This window comes from Eulemur rufifrons, chromosome 15 (assembly GCF_041146395.1).
Source record: "Eulemur rufifrons isolate Redbay chromosome 15, OSU_ERuf_1, whole genome shotgun sequence".
Classification (NCBI taxonomy): Eukaryota; Metazoa; Chordata; class Mammalia; order Primates; family Lemuridae; genus Eulemur; species Eulemur rufifrons.
This window is the reverse complement of record NC_090997.1, coordinates 5,829,473-5,846,125: the sequence shown is the minus strand read 5'-3', so window position 1 is coordinate 5,846,125 and position 16,653 is coordinate 5,829,473. Positions and strand designations below refer to the sequence as shown.

The following is a 16,653-nucleotide window of genomic DNA, read 5'->3' as shown; positions in this document are numbered from 1 at the left end:
GGTGAGGGCAGCAGGCCCGGGCTGCAGGCCTGTGGGCTGCAAGTCCCTGGCTTCGTGGAGGGAGGCCCAGAAGCGGGTCGCTCTTCAGCCGGCTCGGGGAGGAGGGGAGGTCAGGGGACAAGGTGAGGGGAGGGGGCTCAATAGCACAAGGCCATCTTTGGCTTCGTCAGGGGAAGCTGGCCAGATGCCTGTGCCCGCACTGGCCGGGCCTGTCTCGTCTCTTGCCTCCTCCCAAGCCGGCCAGGGTCTCGGGCCGCGGTGCCGCCCTGCTCCCTCCGGGTTGCCGGCTCCCGGCCGCCGAGAGCCCGCCCCTTCCCGCGGCCGCCTCCTCCCCGGGCGCGGAGGCCGTTTCAGCACCGCGGCCAGCGCCCGGGGCTGCGCGGGGCGGGGCGGGGCCTGCGGCGGCCGGGGTGGGGGTGGGGGTGGAGTGGGGGTGGGGGTGGGGGACCCCGCCCGGGGGGAGGGGGGCAAGGGGCCGGCCCGGCCCCGGAGGCGCGGGAGCAGCCCGCCCGCCCACCGCACGCCCCCGCCGCAGGGAACTAGACCTCTCCCTCTTGAGCGAGGATGACAAGAACTGTGCGGCTGTCACATTCCCCCCCTCTCAATTCCAGTCGCAAACCCGCTTCCTCTTCAAAAAGTGTCCACACCCCACTCCTCTCTGGCTCCCCAGTCGCCCTCCCGGAACCTCCAACGCCCCCCGCCCCGCGCCCTCCCCCCGCACCCCGGAGGCCAGCAGAGCCTTTACTGATTGCGTCTTCTGGTCACTGGTTTCTCATCCCTGTCATTCAGTCAACAACTACTAAGAGCCCCTATGTGTTAAGCCTGTGTTGGAGGATATCTTCTAAGCAAGACCACAGAGATCAAAACAAGGCCCCTGCGCTGAAAGACAGTGAGATACATATATAATGTATGTGTAAATATGTAACATATGTATAGTACGTCTACGTGCAGACTGAGTGGGATGGAAGCGACTACAAAGCACAGCAAAGAACATGTTTATGAGCCTTCTCAGTCCTTAACATCCACTTTGTCTAATTAATGCCTTTCTTCCTTTATTTGTATGTATTAGTTGCATATTTCTTTTTCCCTTTTAAACATACATATATTTCTCCTGATTTTATAGGTAAATTCATGGCTAGTGTAGAGAACTAGGAAAATTCAGGAAAATATACATAAGAGAATGAAAATCCTTCATAACCCCAACATCGAGAGTTAAAGAGAGACAAGATCATGTTAAAAACATGGACTTTGGGCCGGTTGCGGTGGCTCACGCCTGTAATCCTAGCACTCTGGGAGGCCGAGGCGGGTGGATCGCTCGAGGTCAGGAGTTTGAGACCAGCCTGAGCAAAAGTGAGACCCCCGTCTCTACTAAAAATAGAAAGAAATTATATGGACAACTAAAATATATATATACAAAAAATTAGCCAGGTATGGTGGCGCATGCCTGTAGTCCCAGCTACTCGGGAGGCTGAGGCAGTAGGATCACTTGAGCCCAGGAGTCTGAGGTTGCTGTGAGCCAGACTGACGCCACGGCACTCACTCTAGCCCGGGCAACAGAGTGAGACTCTGTCTCAAAAAAAAAAAAAAACATGGACTTTGGTTTTCAGCAGACCTGGATCTGAGTCAGGTACTTACTAGCTAAGTTACCATCCCTGGACTTAACCTTCCTGAGCCTGTTTCTTCGCTAATAAAATGCGGGTAATTACAGTATCTACCACATAAGTGTTAGGTAAAATAACACATGTAAAATGTAAAATAACATATGTGGCCCAGGACATCACATATAAAAATGCTCAAAAATGTTGATGATGGTGCTGACCTCTGTTAACATTTTGGTCCATTTCCCTTCTGTGCATTCTGCTTTACACAGTTAGATAATAATGTATATACAGTTTTGAATGCACTTCTAACTTGGCATTATATCATTAATATTGTCTTATATTATTTTTTTCAAAAACATGATCTTAATGCTTCTGTAATGATGCAGAGTATGTACGTATCATAATCATTTAATCATTTCCCCTTTGGTGTATTTTGGCAGTTTCTACCTTTTCACTATTAAAAATAATTCTGCCTTGAACATATTGGTGCCATTTCCTGTGTTTCTTCTTTCTCTTAAATCTTGTCTTTGATTTTGTGACCAGTCTTAACCATTAGACTGGAACATCACCAAGGGCACAGCCTGTGTCACCACCATCAGACTGGGAGCTTCCCCAGAGCAGGGAGAAAAGGCCTTAGGCTGGGGCCAAGCTCCTAGGAGCTGGTGGATTTTCCTTGTTTGGCCTGCCCAGCACACCTTTCCCCTGCCTCCAAGAGTAGCTTCCCCTTCTTCCTGGGGTTCTGGTGGGACAGCCAATCATGGGGAATGTAGACCCTTGAGACAGAGCTGGTGGGTGACCAAGGCTAGACCTTGAGTGGCTTACTGGGGAATCTGAATCCATGGTGGATTGGTAGGAGGGAAAAGAGTGTTGTTGCTTAGTTGGGCCATACAATATCCTCAAGAAACAATCCGTGAGCTCCTACTGCTGAGCCTCAGCCACCCTGATTCCTGCCCCACCTAAGACAGGTCACCCTATTTCTTCTTCAACTCTGTAGCCCACCACGTAGCCTTCCATTTCTTTCCCTTTTGCTTTCATTAGCCAGAGTAGGTTTTGGCTATCGGCACCAAAGAGCCCTAACTGATCCAAATATTGGCACCAAAAAGGGGGTTTCCAGCCTGGGCAAAAGGCTCTGAGACTCCTGTTTATGTTTAGAATTGGAAAAACAGCAGTACACAAAGCAGCTAATCAAATTGTCAGCTGTGAGCACCATAACCATGTTCCCTCTGAGGGCCAAGGTCTGGGGAACTGAGTAGCTTTGGCCATACATAGATTTAAAGGAATGAAGAAATGAACACTGAGCAGGGTGGCTGCTTATAATGACACTGAATAATGTCAGGCAAGATAAGCCCAAATGTCTAGATTATTGATTCGAGGAATAAGACAAAATTCAAGACCGTTATGTGATGTGGCTCACAGAATCTGTTGGGGGTCATTGCTATAGGACAGAAGAGCATTAGAATAAGATTCGGGGAGTGTGTGAGGCCTGAACCCATCCCGTGCTCCCGAGTGATCAGACCAGATCACCGCGGGAGTGGGTAGAATCTTCACCCTGTTCCCCAAGCCTGGAGCTAAAAGTTAACATACTATGAAGAGCTAAACCAATGCCCCCAGTGCTCCCTCTCACTTCCCAAATCATAAATCAAAAACAGTATTATGTCCCAAGGGGAGCTGTAGGAATTAGCCACTATCAATGACGCAAAGGATGCAGGGTGGAGACTCCTATCCCTAGTGGCCATTTGTCACATTGTTTGGTTTTGGTTTTGGCTGACCAGCATCTTAACCCTTCTTATTTGGGGGTGACACTCTGCTGTGTGACAGTCCTGCCAGGGCCTCCTCTCTCACTGTGGAAGCCAAATGGGCCAGGGGTCCCTTCCTCTGCCTGCTCTAGAGGGAGCTCCGTTGGCACGCTGGCACCAGGTGGCAGTGGACTGCTGCGGAGAGGACAGTGGGGAAGGGAAATCTTCATGGAGGGCAGGACTTCAAGTGCTATAACTATCTACCCCCAAAAGATCCACATCCTAATCCCGAGAACGTGTGAATGTTGTCTTATTTGGAAAAAAGTTCTTTGCAGATGTAGTTAAGCGTCTCCAATAAGGAGATCCTGCCAGATTATCAGGGTGGGCCCTAAATCAATGACAACAAGTGCTGTCATAAGAAACACACAGAGGAGAAGATAGACACAGAAGAAATGGCAATGTGACCACGAAGGTGGAGAGATCAGGATGACGTGGCCACAGCCAGGGTAGCTGGCAACCACCAGAAGTAAGAGGCATGAAACGGATTTGTCCCTAGAGCCTCTGTAGCGAGTGAAGCCCCACTGACACCTTGATTTCTACTTCTGGCTTCCAGAATAGTGAGAGAATAAATTTCTATTGTTTCAAGCCACCAAGTTTGGCGTATTTTGTTGTAGCAGCCTCAGAAAACGAATACACCCCCTCCCCGGTAAGGAGAGTGGGCCTGGGGTCCACATGATCACCACTTGTGGGCAGGGCTCACAGGCCAGCCACACGGTCGGCATCTTGGACGCAGTAAGTTTGGAACATTAGGTGAGAGGTTGGGGAAGGGGTGTGTGGACGGAGCTCTAAGGATAGGAGCAGAGCCAGTGGGTGCGGGGTCCTATGGGAAGGTCCTTCAGAGCTGCTACTGCACAGGAGGCTTTTCAGCAGTGGGACAGGACCACTCACTCTGCCTTCTTCGTAGCCCACCTCACCCTCACCCTGTGCCGGCTCAGAGACTCATAACAGGGTGTCCCTTGGGGACAGATGGAGACTATGTATGGGTTTTCCACCAACGCTGACAAAACCGCAGTCACTACTGGCTCCCAACAATACCAATAAACCTTGGGCCCCCTGCTATGACATCAATGCAACTCTCCGCCAGGCACGGTGGCTGATACCTGTAATCCTAGCCCTCTGGGAGGCCGAGGTGGGAGGATTGTTTGAGCTCAGGAGTTTGAGACCAGCCTGAGCAAGAGTGAGATCCTGTCTCTACTAACAATAGAAAGAAATTGGCCAAACAACTAAAAATAAAAAAACTTAGCCAGGCATGGTGGCGCATGCCTGTAGTCCCAGCTACTCGGGAGGCTGAGGCAGAAGGATCACTTGAGCCCAGGAGTTTGAGGTTGCTGTGAGCTAGGCTGACGCCACGGCACTCTAGCCCAGGCAACGGAGCGAGACTCTGTCCCCCTCCCCCCCCCAAAAAAAATGTAACTCTCAACATTTAATAATAAGGAAACAACTCAATTTTATCAACAAGCAAAAGATTTGAACAAATACTTTATCAAAGAAAATATGTAGATGGCAAATATGAAAACGTGAAAAATTCGCAACATCATTAGTCAGTTGGGCAACGCAGAAGAAACACAATGACACACATTATACACCTCCTAGAAAGGCTAAATAAAAAAAAAAAAAATACTGGCCACACCAAGTACTGCAGGATGTGAAGAAACTGGAACTCACATATTGCCGGCGGGAATGCGTATTGGTTCAGCCACTTTGGAAAACCTCTTGACAGTCTCTTAGAAATTGACACAAGCATTTGTCACATGACCTGGTCATCTCACTCCTAGGTATTTGTCCCAAGGAAAAGAAAACTTGTGTTCACACAAACATCTGTACGTGTGTACACACTAATGTGTATAGCCACTTTATTGAAAATTTACCAAAACTTTTCAGGAACAATCAAATGTCTTTCAAGTGGTGCATGGGTAACACACTGTGGTTCCATCTGTACAATGGACTCAGCCATATGAAGTGACAGCTCCTGGGACCTGCAACACGCATGAGTCTCAAATGCGTCATGCCCAGTGAAAGGAGCCAGGCCACACGAAACAGCACGCGTGTGTGACTTCACCCACACTACATACGGAAAAGGCTGAACTATAGGGAGGGAAAACAAATGTGTACTTGCCAGGGTCTGGTGGCAGGGTTGATGACAAAGGGGAATATGAGGGAACTTTCAGAGTGACAGATGTGTTCTGTATCTTGACTGTCGTGGTTATGATGGTTACATGACGGATGCATTTGTCAAAACTCACTGGAGTGCACTTCCAGAAGGGTGAATTTCCCAGTGCTGATGATGCCTTAATGTCACCAAGAGGGGCTACTGGAGTTGGTGGGGGCCTCATCCCGACTGTCAGGGCAGGAAGGATGGTGACCCTCAACGGGGGCAGGCGGGGGTATGTCCGGAACTCAGGAGATGCCCAGACTGACTCTTGTTACTCCCGGGTCCAGAGTAAAACATAGTGGAAGACGTCAGTAAACCAACACAGAGACAGAACCTCGAAGGGCCCAGAGAGCTCGGGAATAGGTCTGGGCCACTCTAAGGCATAAAGAACCCCAATCATCAGAGACGCTGCAGAGGCAAAAGCAACCTGGGCTGGGGATGAAGGATGAAGGCTGTGAGTGCCGTTGGCAGCCAGGTGACATCTGCAGAAACCAAGCCTCTCGCCGCGGCCCACATTCTCTTCCCTGCGCCTCAGGTCCAGGACACATACCAGGTGTATTTATTTATCTTACTAAGTCTCTTTTCTTTCCTCTTTGCTGGTGACTAACTTTACAATTTAGCCTTAAGGTACAGCATATTGAGATGTGATCATGACCAAGTAGAAGAGGGTGACATCACACAGAGACCCTAGACTTAGAGGTGGGGCTGTGACTGATGAGACATTGAGCCGTGTCCGTAGCGTTCGGCTCTTACAGAGGATCGCAATGTTTGGAGGGAACGCTGGCACGGGGTGGGGATTATAAGTACGGGGGAAAAGAGTCCATGTGCGTGTTGACCAGCCAAAGGGAGGAAGTGCACTAAGAGGACAGAGCACAGATTGCAGCATCCATAATTTCAGCAGGTCCAGACGGATGAGGTGGGATAAGGGACATCTTCAAAGCAGCCATTGAGGGCCCAGAAAATCACAGAGACCCCTCTCCCTGCTGTCTTGAAGCCACCTAAGCTCCACTCCACACTCATCTGTCTTGCTCCGGAGAACAGGGAGGTGGGAGGACCCCCTCGAGGCTGAGTGTGGAACTAAACAGACTGGCAACCTCAAAGTTGCTACACATCTCCTTTCCTACCTTCACCTAAACAACACGGAGATTGGATAGTCAGAGAAAATTTAAAAGTTACAATTATCGCACACCCCAATTTACACTATGAACCTACTTCTTGGAGAAGGAAAGGTATTTATGGGCTGGGCAGCCAGAAATGGAATGGAGGGTATACCTATTGTTGTTTTTGCACAGAACCCAGAACCCTTCCTCCTTCTTCTTTTGTTTTTTTGGAGACACAGTCCATAGTCTCACTCCTTCACCCCAGGGCTAGAGTGCCGTAGAGTCAGCCTAGCTCACAGCAACCTCAAACTCTTGGGCTCAAGCGATCCTCCTGCCTCAGCCTCCCAAGTAGCTGGGACTACATGCTTGAGCCATCATGCCAGCTAATTTTTTTTTTTTTTATTTTTTAGTAGAGATGGGGTCTTGCTCTTGCTCAGGCTGGTCTCGAACTCCTGAGCTCAACGGATCCTCCTGCCTGGGCCTTCCAGCGTGCTAGGATTACAGACCACCTCGCCTGGTCCCTTCCTCCCTCTTGAGTAACAAAATCCACTCTATTTGGACAAGTGCCCTTCCCTGTTCCACGAGGCCTGGCGGGGTCGGCGGGGGGCTGTCCACCTCAGAGCTCTACCCAGAACAGGTCACAGGCAGGGGCTTGTGGGTCACAGCTAAGTCACTGAGTCTCTGGAGGGGAACTTGCATCTAGAGTGGATTCTCTGGCTGCTTTCTGCTCTGACTCCAGGGTTGTGAGCCCCTTTGCAGAACTGAGATGTCTGTGTTTATGACCAAGCAAGGGAGATGTGTTGCAGAAAGGCAGGGGAGCTTTAGGCCCCACAGAGTCAGGAATGCAGCTGACTATAGGGAGGGTGCGTGTGTGTCTGTGTGTGTGTGTGTGTGTGTGTGTGTGTTTCCCCAGGACCTGCAAATCCATCAAGAAGTTAGGACATGGCTGCAGCTGCTTCTCTCTGACTGGCTGATCCACTCTCTTTCCCCTCGGCAGATCAGCTTTCTCCATTTCTTCACCAGCACGAATAAAAGTGCCTTGTGGGGCTTCCTTAGTTCCATGTTTCAGACCAGCTTGAAGGCAGGCTGTTGGGTACAAGTCTACCGCCCAGGAGAGGGGCTTGGCTCATTTGTCCATCCCTTGTTCAGTCCACTGCAGTGGGCAGCAGAGACAGCTCATTTACTAACACGGCTGCAAGGCTACCAGCGGCTCGCCCTCTGCTTCTGGGGCGGATCTTGGAGAAGGGAGACGAGGAGACACACGAGAGTTCTACAGCCACTGTGCCTCAGCCCTATTCAGTGGGAGGCATGACATCATCCCAGCCCCCATCCCAGGTGGCAGGACTTGACTAGGGAGAATTTTGTCTTTTTCTTTTGTGGTACAGTAGCTACAAGACATACAGTAGAGTATTCAAATCTTAAGTGCACAGCTAGATGGATTTTTGCATGTTATCAATACATCAGATCAAGATTCAGAATAATTCCAACACTCTAGAAGGCTCCCTCATGCCCCCTCCTAGTCAATATCCCTCCTGGGGTAATCACTCTCTTTTATCACCGTAGGTTAATTTTGCCTCTTCTTGAACCTCATGTAAATGGAATCGTGTTCCTTTGTGTGTGTTCTTTTGTCTGTGCTCAGCTTTATGCCTCTGAGATTTACCTGTATGGTTGCATGTAGGAACCACAACTGGGCTCTTTTTTGAGGGGAAAAACCCAAAGCATGGGAATGCAAACTAGTTCAAACTCTGTGGAAAGCAATATGGAGATACCTCAAAGAGCTACAAGTAGAAGTACCATTTGATCCAGCAATCCCATTACTGGGCATCTACCCAAAGGAAAAAAGACATTCTATAAAAAAGACATCTGCACTAGAATGTGTATAGCAGCACAATTCACAATTGCAAAGATGTGGGAATCAACCCAAGTGCCCATCAATACATGAGTGGATTAATAAAATGTGGTATATGGGCCGGGCGCGGTGGCTCACGCCTGTAATCCTAGCACTCTGGGAGGCCGAGGTGGGCGGATCGTTTGAGCTCAGGAGTTCGAGACCAGCCTGAGCAAGAGCGAGACCCCATCTCTACTAAAAATAGAAAGAAAATTATATGGACAGCTAAAAATATATATATAGAAAAAATTAGCCGGGCATGGTGGTGCATGCCTGTAGTCCCAGCTACTCGGGAGGCTGAGACAGGAGGATCGCTTGAGCTCAGGAGTTTGAGGTTGCTGTGAGCTAGGCTAACGCCACGGCACTCACTCTAGCCTGGGCAACAGAGTGAGACTCTGTCTCAAAAAAAAAAAAAAAAAAAAAAAAAAAAAATGTGGTATATGTATACCATGGAGTACTACTCAGCCACAAAAAACAATGGTGATCTAGCACCTCTTGTATTTTTCCGGATAGAGCTGGAGCCCATTCTAAGTGAAGTATCCCAAGAACGGAAAAACAAGCACCACATGTACTCACCATGAAATTGGTATTAACTGATCAACACTTATGTGCACATATAGTAGTAACTTTCATCGGGGGTCAGGCAGGTGGGAGGGGGAGGGGCTGGGTATATTCACATCTAATAAGTGTGGTGTGCACTGTCTGGGGGATGGACACGCTTGAAGCTCTGACTCGGGTGGGGCAAAGACAATATATGTAACCTAAACATTTGTACCCCCGTAATATGGTGAAATAAAAAATAAAAAAAAAAAAAAAAGAAAAACTCAAAGCACAACTCTGCAAATTGATTCCATCCCCAGCCTCCCTCTTGACCTGGGAGAAGGCGACAGTGCTCACTCTCCTGCGGCTCGCCTCGCAGAGGTCCTGGGTGTTAGGGTGGAAGGCCTAGTAGGTGCTTACGGCGTGGGTGGAGAATGATTTCTTGTGCAGAAATTAAGGTATAAAAGTAAAAAAGTTTACTTTATCTTCTTAGGGGAGAGAGAGAGAGAGAAGGGAAGGTGGGGGAAGAGAGCATGGGGACAGGGTGGCAGCTCGAAGAAAGAAAAGGGAGGTGCCAACAGAGGCCAAGTGGCTTGCTGCTTTTATGGGGACAAAGGGAAGGAGAAAAAGTAGTAATTGTTGTGGAGTCATTAGCAGGCAGTGGGTTGTTGTCTTTCTTGCTTTCTCGGCTCCTGGAGACGTGGTTATCTCTGAGATGCAGTCAGGCCTATCACAGAGGATGTGATTTTGCCCCTGAGCTATGGTTTGGGGCAGGAAACTAAGGCCTGGAGTTTGCCTCCCCGCTGTCTGTCCTGCTGTCTGTCCTGCTGTCTGTCCCGAGCTTCTCAGGAACACCTCGAGGCTGTGAAACAGATCGTAAAAGCCTTTCTGGTGGATGTAAAGAGAAAGATTTACGTTTCCTTCTGTCTTTGGGCTCTTTCCAGACGTGTGTGAAAACAGAGTCCCTGCAGGGTGCTTGTCAGCTTGGGAGAGAAACAGCAGAGTACGGGGAGCTCATGATTGGTCTTAGATGCTGTTAGGAAATTGCGGGATCAGATATTTTCCTGCTATTTCGGCAAGGCTGCCCTTTCACTGGGGTGGAGGAAAGAGGAGAGATCAGAGCGAGCTCAAGGGGAAAAGTTGTTTCAAACGCTGACTTCCATAAAAGTCAGAGAGGAAAGTGTTCTTTCAGAAATGGTATTTCTGCATCTCTGGAGCAGGATGGGTTTCTCTCATTTTGAGGGTCTCTTGGCTGGATCCTCCAGCTGTTCCGCTATATTCCACACCCAGGGATGCAAGGGTGAGGGGACGGGAGTGGCATTATGTGGGCTGAGCACCTACTATGTGTAGAGATCGTATCTACCAGTGTCACACCACAACAAAAAATGCTCCAGACCACAATCTCAGGCTGAAGGAGGTGTAGGGAAAGGTGCATGTGTTTACGGTAAAGAACATATAAATAAAATTTTGGTGTCATATCGTAAACATATTGTTCCAAACAAGTCTATTCAGTGATATACATTAAACTTATAATTATCTTGTTATTTCCTTGTTGTTCCTTAAGGCCATAAAGAAAAGGGCAGGGACCCAACACCAGTCATGCTTCCATACATTCCAAAGCCTGCTGTGTGCAGCCGGCTGATGACAATCATATCCCAAGTCCTGTTGGCAGGACTGTCATTCCGCCTTTCTCACAGTCCCTTCACCCAGGCCTTTATGCGTTGCTAACATCCTCTACACCACGTGCCAGGCACTTCCACACGGGCGCCACATACATTGTCTTATTCAGTCCTGACCTTATGACATAGGAGCCATCATCTCCTTGGGTAGATAAGGAAACTGAGGCTCAGGGAGCTTAAGAAGCTTAAATTCCTTGTCCAAGGTCACGTAGCTAGGCTGGTCTGGATCAGAGCTGTGCTTGGGGCACCCCAATCTGGGGCTGCACAGTGGGGCTGTCTTCCACCTCCTGGGATGGGGGGAGGGAGGGCGCTGGCTGCAGGGCCTAGACCTTCAGGGCAAGCTGCTCTGTTCCCAGGCCTGAGCACACTCTGGCAGCTGTCCCCTTCCCAGCCTCCAGCCCCTGGGCCCTCCGAGGCTCACGAGCTCTCCTCATCCTCCGCCAGGACTGGCAACTGCTCATGCTCACACGTGGCCTTGGGTAGGGGGCAGGGCGAGTGGAAGCCTTAACTGAAGGGCTGCGTCTTTGACGCTGGAATTGCAGGTACCGAGTGAGGTGGAGAGGAGAGGGGAGAGGATCACGTGGGAAGGACCCCCTAAGGGTCCCTGAATCACTCCTGTGGGCAGCGCCCTGCTGTGAGGGACAGGGAGAGTCACCAGAGTGAGAACACACACCCCCGGCCAGGGGCTGCACAGCTGGTCACCCCTGGGGACCTGGGCCTGCTCTAGAATCCCCCGAGGGGCCTAGAAGGAAGGCTGAGGGGTGGGAGGCTGAGACCCCTCCTGACCTGAGCCTGACACTGCTACACACCTGGGTTTGGCGGGGCCCAAAGGCAGGGCTCGTACTGTGGTGACGCAGAGAGGTGCCTAGTGCACAAAGCGGAAGAGGCAGAGAGCTCCACTCAGCTGACTGTGTACACCTGGGAACACCTGACATAACTATATTCTTACAATTGTACATCATTATGTTAATATACATGGAACACACATATATGTGTGCTAATTCAACTCTTGAAATTATCCTCAGTTGACAGATGAGAATGAGAGAACAATGAGAACAGTTAGAAAGTTTGCCCAGTTAGTAACTTGCACAGCTACCAGTGCTCTGGAGTCCACACTCTTTTTTTAGTTTGTTTGTATTACCAGAGAGTCCATACTCTTAATGATGATACAACATATGGTTATCGTACACACACAGACACACACAAGCGCGCCAAAGGCCACCAAGTGCCTGCCCAGCTACCTTATCAGGACCCCAAGCAGATTGGCCACAGCTGTGCCTCTGCTCACGGCAGGCCCTGTGAGATGCAGAAGGTGGGTCACATGTGGACAGGAGCCTTTTTATAGCCCCCCACCCCAGCTGGCATTGTCTTCTGCCATCTGACCTGCCACTGCCACCCACACCAGCTGTCCCGCTCGCTATGGAGAAGGTCTTGGTCCTCCTGCTCATTGCCCTGACAGTGGCCTATGCAGCTCCCGACCCTCGGGGGATCATCATCAACCTGGTAACCTTAGCGGGGGGCGGGGGGAAAGGAGGGGCTGTCTGAATCCCCAGGTGGGGATGCTGTAAGCGTGGCCCCTGACCTCCGACGTCCCCACCGGGGCTGCCGGCGGGCTGGGAGGAGCAGCACCTGCGTGTCCGCCTTCACCGCCTGCGCTGCAAAGGACTGATGGGCGCTGAGCCAACCGGCGCATGCGCAGAGCAGTGGTCCAGGCTGGCCCAGGGAGCTACGCAAAAATGCAGAGGCCTGGGCTCCGCCCTGGAAACCCTGCTTCAGAAGGTCCAGTGGTTTAAAATGCTCCACGAAGGATTCCAGCGTGCGACCTATAGCGGCCCCTTCCTTACTGTGTGCCAGACGTAGTTGTGAATGCCTCGGGAGTGTTCACGCACTCGGTCCTCACAACCGCCAGGGAGGCGGAGGTCGGCGGGGAAGCTGGCTCAGGGCCCGGCGGTGGGTGGAGCGGGCCGGGCTCAGTCGGGGCTCCCCCCACTGCCCGGGAAAGCCTCTCCCGGCCACCCACCCAGTACAAAGGTTCTTAACTCTCTTAACTCAGGGCCATGATGGGTTTGGAGGGTCCAGGACCCCCTTGAGAGTCCATGGAAAAGTCTGTGGGGGAGGGAGGGGTCTTGCAGGGAGATGATCCTCAACTTTCACAGGCTCCTCAAAGGACTGTGGGACCGAGAGAGGTTTAGAAGCCCATTTGGGGACCACATGTGCACATTCCAGATGGGAACACTGAGGCCTGGGGGGACAGTGGCAGTGGCTTGCCCAGGGTCACCAGGGAGTTGGTAGTACAGCCGGTACTAGAACCCGAGGGTCCTGACCCGCACCCAGCCTAGGGCTGCTTCTCTGTCGCCACATGCCCACTTCTCACACAGGTGGCAGGGAGAGAGGCCACTAGACCCAGGGTCTGGACTCGTTCACACACACCCCCAGCAGCGGAGGCACTGTCAGCGGCCGTGGGTGGTGGGGTGGAGGTCTGGGTGGAGAAGGGGCCTAGAGGAGGGGTCCTGGGCTGACGGGCTGCCCCTGCCCCCGCAGGATGAGGGTGAGCTCTGCCTGAACAGTGCCCAGTGCAAGAGCCAGTGTTGTCACCGCACGAGCGGGCTGAGCCTGGCCCGCTGCGCACACAAGGCCCGCGAGAACAGCGAGTGCTCTGTCGAGGTGGGTGCCGGAGCAGTTGGCCTGGGTGGGGAATGGGGAGGGGTAGCTCAGAGGAGGAGGGCCCTCGGGGCGGGGGATGGGATCAGGGAGGAGGGGCAGCCTGGACGCTGAATTTGGAGGAGAGGGCATCAGAGTACTTTCCCATCCATCCCGTCAACTCTCTGACCCCTCACAGCTGAGCAGTGAGAAGGGTGGGGCAGGGATTGTTGTCCCCATTTCACAGATGGGCAAATAGAGGCTCCACAAAAAGATCAAGTTAGTGAGAGCAATGAGCCAGAGTGGAGACCAGAACCCAGGTCTCCCAGGCGCACAGTGCCCCCAGGGAAGCCGTCGGGAGAGACGCTATCTGACAAGACGCGGGTCTGCGGGTGCTCTGGGTCAGGCAGGGGGCAAGTGTTGCCCAGAGGGGCCCCCCATAGCCTGTAACTCTACTGCCTCTGTGTCTCCGCAGTCACTCTATGGGGTTTACTACAAGTGTCCCTGTGAACGGGGCCTGACCTGTGAGGCGAACAAGACCATCGTGGGCGCCATCACCAACACCAACTTCGGCCTCTGCCTTGATACTGGGGGCTCCAAGTAGTGAGACCACCCACCCACTCCTGCACCCAGCCCAGCACACTGCGGGACACTAGGTCCAGGGCCACCTCTGTCCTCCTCTACCACCTCTCTGGCTGGCCACCTGCCTGACCAGCATCTCTGTTTTCTGATTGGGCTCTTGGCAATTAAAGCCCGCCTGCACACCTTGCCCGGCCTCCTGCATGTCCTTGCTGCGTCAGCATCCTCCTTGAGGTTGCATCAAGCCTTTGCCACCAGGGCAGGAGGGATGGGTCTGGGGCCAGGGAGGGTGTGGCCGAACAGACTGGAGAGTAGAGACGAGGTTGGGAAGGAGGCCCAGCCAGTCTGGAACCTCCTCCGTTTCTGAGGAGCAGTCACACCTCCTGGGATGCCCTTCCTTGTCCCTCACGTTAGGAGAGGGACAGGCAGGTACGTGTATGCTCACACTCACACTCTCACACGCACACACACCCCCTCTGGTAGGGAATTACAATGGCTCGTCTTCATTGCCCTGTAGCAGAATTTACCAGTCTCGGTCTTGGGCTCTCACCCCTTCCCTGGGCCCAGCCCTCAGATGTAAGAGCCAGGTGACACACCCATGCCTTACGGGCCAGACCATTAGCAGCTGCTGTGGGCGTACGCTGCGCCAGCCAATCCTCACAGTGATCCCAGGAGGGAGAATTCCTCTCCGCTTCACAGATAAACTCAGTTTCAGAGAGGTTAAGGAACTTGCCCAATAGCACACGATCAGAAAAAGCTGCCACAATACCCATCCGACTCCACTCCCTACCCTTTCTATGAGTCCCTGTTCGCTGCCCAATTATTCACACCTTGAAAAATGGGTGGAAATTGTAAGAAGTTTAATTTTGGCTTAATATAAGAGTGTTATGCCCCCTGGAGCTATCAAACATGAGTTACCTTAGGCAGTCGTGCGGCCCCCACCGTCAAGGTGTGCAGGTGGAAGCTCGCCGACCCCCTGGCGAGACTGGAGATTCACACAAAGGGGGCAGGGTCGTGAACTGAATGAAATTTGCTGTCCTCCCAGCCGCAGGGCTCTGCGGGTGTGTGATGGATGGACCCCTAATAACCACGGGCTTATGTGTTAGGACTGCATTCAGTTACAAGTTGCAGAAAACCCAAGTGATTACGGCTGAAACAAATAGGACTGTGTATTTCTCACAAATCAAGACGTCTAGAGATGGGTATTTGTCCGGTGGCTTGGTGGCTAGTGGCTCTGCGTTCTCCTGACCTCTTCACGGTTGCCAGATGCCGTAGCAGCAGCTCCCAACATCGTATGCTCTCGCCATATTCTAAGGCAGGGAGCGGGTGGGATGGGGCGATGAGGGGCAGAGCGTTTCTTGTTCCATACCCTCTTAGATTCCCCCACCTCCGCCAGGTGGACTTCTCTTCGTATTTCAGTGGCTAGAACTGGGCCATCTGACCCTCCGACCTGCGAGGGAGGCTGGGAAAGCACCCGGCAGGGCTGGGAACCTGCGGCCTTAAGGCCACGTGTGGCCTTCTAGGTCCTTAAGAGCGGCCTTTTGACTGAATCCAAATTTTACAGAATAAATCCTTTTATTAAAGGGGGTGAAGCAGAGAAAGGTGAACTTTTCCACTTCCTTTGGTGCTTAAAAAAGAGCAATCTTGAAATCAGAAGGCCGCAGGTTTCCCAGCCCTATATGGCTGCTGGGAAAGCAGGTAACAGTGTCCGCCACGCGTGAGTCAGTGCTCGACGAGAGGGACTGACAGTACCTTAACCCAGTGAGGGGTTCAGGCCCCAAGGCAGGGGTGGGTCATATTTCTTGGTTCCCAGGTTCAGACCTGGGGGAAATCTGCATTCATGTTTTGGTATATCTACTGAGTGACCACAGTGTGCCCAGCACTGTGTGTTAGACTGCTGGGGACACAAGGAAAATGTCCCTGGTTTCCAGAAGTGAGTATTGAGTTGGGCTCTGCAGAAGCAAGTGGCCAAGATCCCGATCATCTGTTCCCTCGTATTAAATCCTTTCTACTTGAAATACCTAGCGTGATTGCTTTTCTACGCTGCAGCTAATGCAAGTCTGCCCGAAGAATGGAGCATTTTGCTATGTTGTGGCTGTTGTTCAAAAGCACCTTCCTCACTAAGCCTTGAGCCCAGAGGAGTCACCTTTCCTAATGCACATAAGGACGTCCTATGGGCTGTAGCCTCGCCACTGACACTTTCCACCTTAACATCCTAATCCCAGGGGTTCCTTGTCTTCTTGTAACTTCTTTCTAGATCTGCTAGTTATTCAGCTATAGAAGCAGGGGTGTTTGCAGCCTCGAGTCCATAAAAATTCCTAACGCTGGGCCCCGCAGACCCGCGCCGTCTGATACGCTGGTGTGGTAGCTCTTAGCCACATGTGGCTGTTGACCACTTGAAATGTGGCTTATCTGAATCGAGATAAATGTAAAATACAAACTGGGTTTTGAAGACTTATTACCAAAAAAAAGTTAAATATTTCAAATATTTTCATATGTTGACATGATGTTTTTATTGAGTTATAAACAAAATAGATGATCAAAATTGATTCCACCTGCTTCTTTTTAGTTTTACTTTTTTAATATGGCTATTAGAAAATGTAAAATAACACACGTAGCTCGCATTTGTTCTCTACTGGACAGCGCTGCTGCAGACTCGGTTTCTGCTGCTTTTCGGC

The 16,653-nt window shown here is 51.5% G+C and overlaps 1 protein-coding gene across 1 annotated transcript; it reads left to right on the top strand.

The window, feature by feature from the left end:
• Window positions 1-12,175: 12,175 nt before the first annotated feature.
• Window positions 12,176-14,000, top strand: CLPS (colipase). The gene is made up of 3 exons (XM_069488515.1): window positions 12,176-12,259; window positions 13,298-13,420; window positions 13,872-14,000. The coding sequence occupies exons 1-3, from the start codon at window positions 12,176-12,178 to the stop codon at window positions 13,998-14,000; spliced, it is 336 nt and encodes a 111-aa protein (XP_069344616.1).
• Window positions 14,001-16,653: the final 2,653 nt, after the last annotated feature.